We start from the raw sequence: 3,525 nt of genomic DNA, 5'->3' as shown, positions 1-3,525 counted from the left end.
TTTTTTTGCTTATTTCCTCTCAGTATCCCTTTTACAACATAAGGTTCACGTAAGAAGTAAAACATAAATGAAAGTGTTTAGAAATTTTATTTACAAACGTTCAAGTACAGACACTCATATACTCCAATACCGCTTCCGAATCCTTACATGAGCTTAAGTAAAGACGACTCGAACACACTGCTTAGGATTAGATACGCCATCGAGACAAAATATAAGCACAATAACTATACTTAAACTTATTTAAGGCCTTAGAGGTCATGTAAGTTCAAAGCCGTAAGTACAAAGAATATTTTGTCACAGGTAATCACAAAGTCGAAATCAGGTTTCAGGACCTTTTGTAAAGCTAAACATTCTGGAGCTGTGATATCGCATACGAAGATAAAGACACTATCAACATGAAGAGAAAAAAGTGGTTGCTTTTGGTCCTTTTCGTCGCAAATACAAGTTGTCTCGAAAGTGCGAAAGATTTTGATTGGTTGAAAAAAGTTTCTAGAGTCATAGCCATGTGGGTAATGTTCATAGACGATAGAGTAGTTCGAACTCTATGAAATGGCTCTCAATTTGCTCATCAAAATTCCACATATTTCGAGAGTTCTATGATAGTAATTGACCTAAGAAAAATTATCTTCCATGTGTATTTATCATTCTTTCCTAAACACGAGGAAAACATTTTCTTCTCCTTTTCATGCATTGATCCTCAAACAACGTTTACTGTCGTTCACTGAGGATCGCGTAATTGTAAGGACGTGATGACGCACTACAGCTGAAAAATCTTTCTTCACTGATAGTAAATATCAGTCGATTCATTACGGCCCAATCTGAGGGGGAGTCCGCTCACGAAAGAGTAACAAACAGCACGCCCCTCGCGCCCACAGGAAAGGGCCTGCGTATCTTTTGCCAGGAACCGACCGGAGACTGTACACTGTAAGTTCAGGTATGACGTCACCGCGGCTTTTTGCTCGGACTGGGAGACCGACTCTTGAAGATCTGTCGTCCTCGGGCTATCCAATTCGCTGTCCGTGACCGGTGCTGGGCCACGGGCGACGACGGGCACGAGCGAGAAGGTGCTGGAGACACGACCTCCCCCGTGCCACTTCGAGGTAGTGTTCTGGAGGAACGGGCCATCTCCTGGACCTCCTCGCCTTCCATTTCCGGCAGCGAGCGCAGGTCCGAGTAAGGCTGCGGGGAGGCGCTTTTGGTGCGGCCTTTGCCATTGGCGAAGTCCACGAGGAGGCTCTGTCGACACAGTCTCTGCACTGATGGCATGTCTTTCTTGTCGCGGTTCTTTGTACGTCTGAACAACCTGAATATCCCTCGAGAGGACCTGCCAGAGCCCGTGGACGGGTCGACGGAGGCCTTCCTGTCAAGCGGGGACTGAGAATCTATGGAATATCGGGAATTCCCCCTGCCACTGCTGAGAACTCCGGACGAAGCCGACTTGACTACCTGTGAAGCCAGTTTTTGTGAAGCAGATTCTTCCAGCAGGCAGCCAGCGCTCTGCCTCCGGAATGACTCCTTTTTTGGAATGTTGCGTCGTTTGGATGATGTCCTTGGTAACTGGTCCGGCGCGTCGCCCCCGTCCTGAGACGCCTCTTCTGTCGGCGCAGGCGAAGGCATGGGCGACGTTCCTCCTGCAAAAAGCTCGTCGGAATCTCGCCAGGTGTCGTCGGTGCTGGCAGTGCCGCTTCGGTGCCGCATTTTGAGGTCATCTTGACTGCCGCTGTGTCTCTGTTCGGCGGCACTCAGCGGTGCGGCGCCGCGGGCAAGGAAGTCTTCCTTTGCCTTTTTGATTCTCATGGCACGCAGCCTGGCGGAGGGACTCTTGTTGTCCGGCTGCGGGGATGCTGACGCTCGCTCGTGGAAAGAATCATCAACAGATACGTCAAGATCATATGAAGTATCGGGGTCTGTGGGAGCGGGACTTATGGCAGGACTTCCAGACGGCGAAATGCCCCAAACGTCAGCAGCAGATGTTACACTAGCATTAGGTGTGTGCTGCGGAGAAGAAGTCGCCGTGGGCTTCGGGGAGGCGCCAATCAGCAGACTGCTGCCCTGGACGAAAGAGCCACTGGCGGAACGAGTGACTTTTGGAGAAATTTCGGCGTTGGTCGTGATGACTGAAGTGCTGAGAGACTTGAGAACTCCAGTGGGTGGGCTGTAGATCATAGGGCGAGGCAGTTCCGACTGACTGCCGATGATATCCCCAGTGGAGGAATAAGCATCTTCCTGCTTGCTGCACGTGGCCAGCCCTGCCAAGATCTTTCTCTGGGAGCGCGGGGACTGCCACGGCGGACTCATCGGCGGAGACCTGAAAGGGCTTCCAAGGAGTTCTTGATTTTCCGTTATACGTTTATTGAATTTCTGAATTATGCTCCGGACTGTCGGGACGCCCTCGTTTGCTGCCTCCAGAACCTTCTTTTTGGACTCTATCGGGGGGCTGATTGGAGTAGGGGCGTGCAGGTGCGGGGAGGTGATGGGGGAACCAGACGGGCGCGGCGACGGAGTGAGGCTGTGGGGGGACCGCGGACTCCTTCCCTCTCGCAGCGCTGGCACGACGTCCAACGATTCCGCGGCGATGGCGTCCATCTCCGAGTCCACCCCCTCACTGGCAACTGCATCTGACACTGCCTCACCCCCTCGTGCCTGTGCTGCGGTGCTATCTGTTGGTTTTTCTATTTTCTTCTCTTCGTTGTTCGCTTCCTTTTCGCCATTGACGGTAACATCCGGAACGGTGTTTGCATTCTTTTTCGCCCTCTGCTTGTCCTTTGCTTTTTCCGCAGGCTTCGTCTCATTTCTCTCTTCCTTGGCCTGGGGCTTAGCGACGTCCTCCTGGGTGGGCGTCGCGCTGCTCTCCTTCGAGTCCTCCCTTGACTTGTGGCCGTTGCTCTCCGTCGGCGTGTCGGGCTGGCTCCTGGACCTGCGCCAGGGGACCGCCACGTCCTCCTCCTGGCTGTCGACGAAAGTGGGCGTGGCTCTGGCCTGGTCCGGGTTGCGCGTGCTGCCCTGCATGGTGAAGATGGTTCTCTTGGTGGGCACGAAAACGTCGGGAGACCTGTCGGAGTGTGGGAGGTCGTCCAGCACCACCGAGGGAAGGGTTCTAGGTCGCCGCCAGTGCGACTCGTCGGCGTCCCGTGAGTTGGCTCGGCGGACGGAGGGGTTCCGGCTAAGCCTCCCCGCCGCCAGGGCTTCGTCGTCGTACACGGTTCTGCTGAAAGTGTTGGCGAAACATTCGTCCCGGTTGTTGTGGCCGAAGCTCTCGTACTCCACCTGTGGGCATCGAAGACATAGCGATAAGAGTTGGCAATGGAAGGCGCAATCATACGATCACATTCATAGGTCACTATTTAAAATATCATAATGGACTTAGATTAAAGTCAAGGAAATGCCTATGGCCTGACCTGAGTATCAGAAATACGTCGCGTCCTTAGGTCCCTCCTGCCGTGGCGAGGTGCCGCGACGGTCACCTCCGTCTCGAAGCTCCTCCTCGTGTCCTCGGGAGCTTCTGTCCACACCTGAGGCTTGGGA

The 3,525-nt window shown here is 53.4% G+C and overlaps 1 protein-coding gene across 1 annotated transcript; it reads right to left on the bottom strand.

The window, feature by feature from the left end:
* Positions 1 to 68: 68 nt before the first annotated feature.
* On the bottom strand, positions 69 to 3,525 carry LOC119581708 (E3 ubiquitin-protein ligase HUWE1-like; the record flags this gene model as incomplete). The annotated part of the gene is given in 2 exon segments (XM_037929833.1): positions 69 to 3,267; positions 3,399 to 3,525. Coding segments are annotated over 2 exon segments (2,452 nt in total), but the record flags the coding sequence as incomplete, so codon positions are not given.

This window comes from Penaeus monodon, chromosome 15 (genome assembly GCF_015228065.2).
Source record: "Penaeus monodon isolate SGIC_2016 chromosome 15, NSTDA_Pmon_1, whole genome shotgun sequence".
Lineage (NCBI taxonomy): Eukaryota > Metazoa > Arthropoda > Malacostraca > Decapoda > Penaeidae > Penaeus > Penaeus monodon.
Note: the sequence above shows the minus strand (reverse complement) of the source record. Positions and strands in the feature narration are given on the sequence as shown.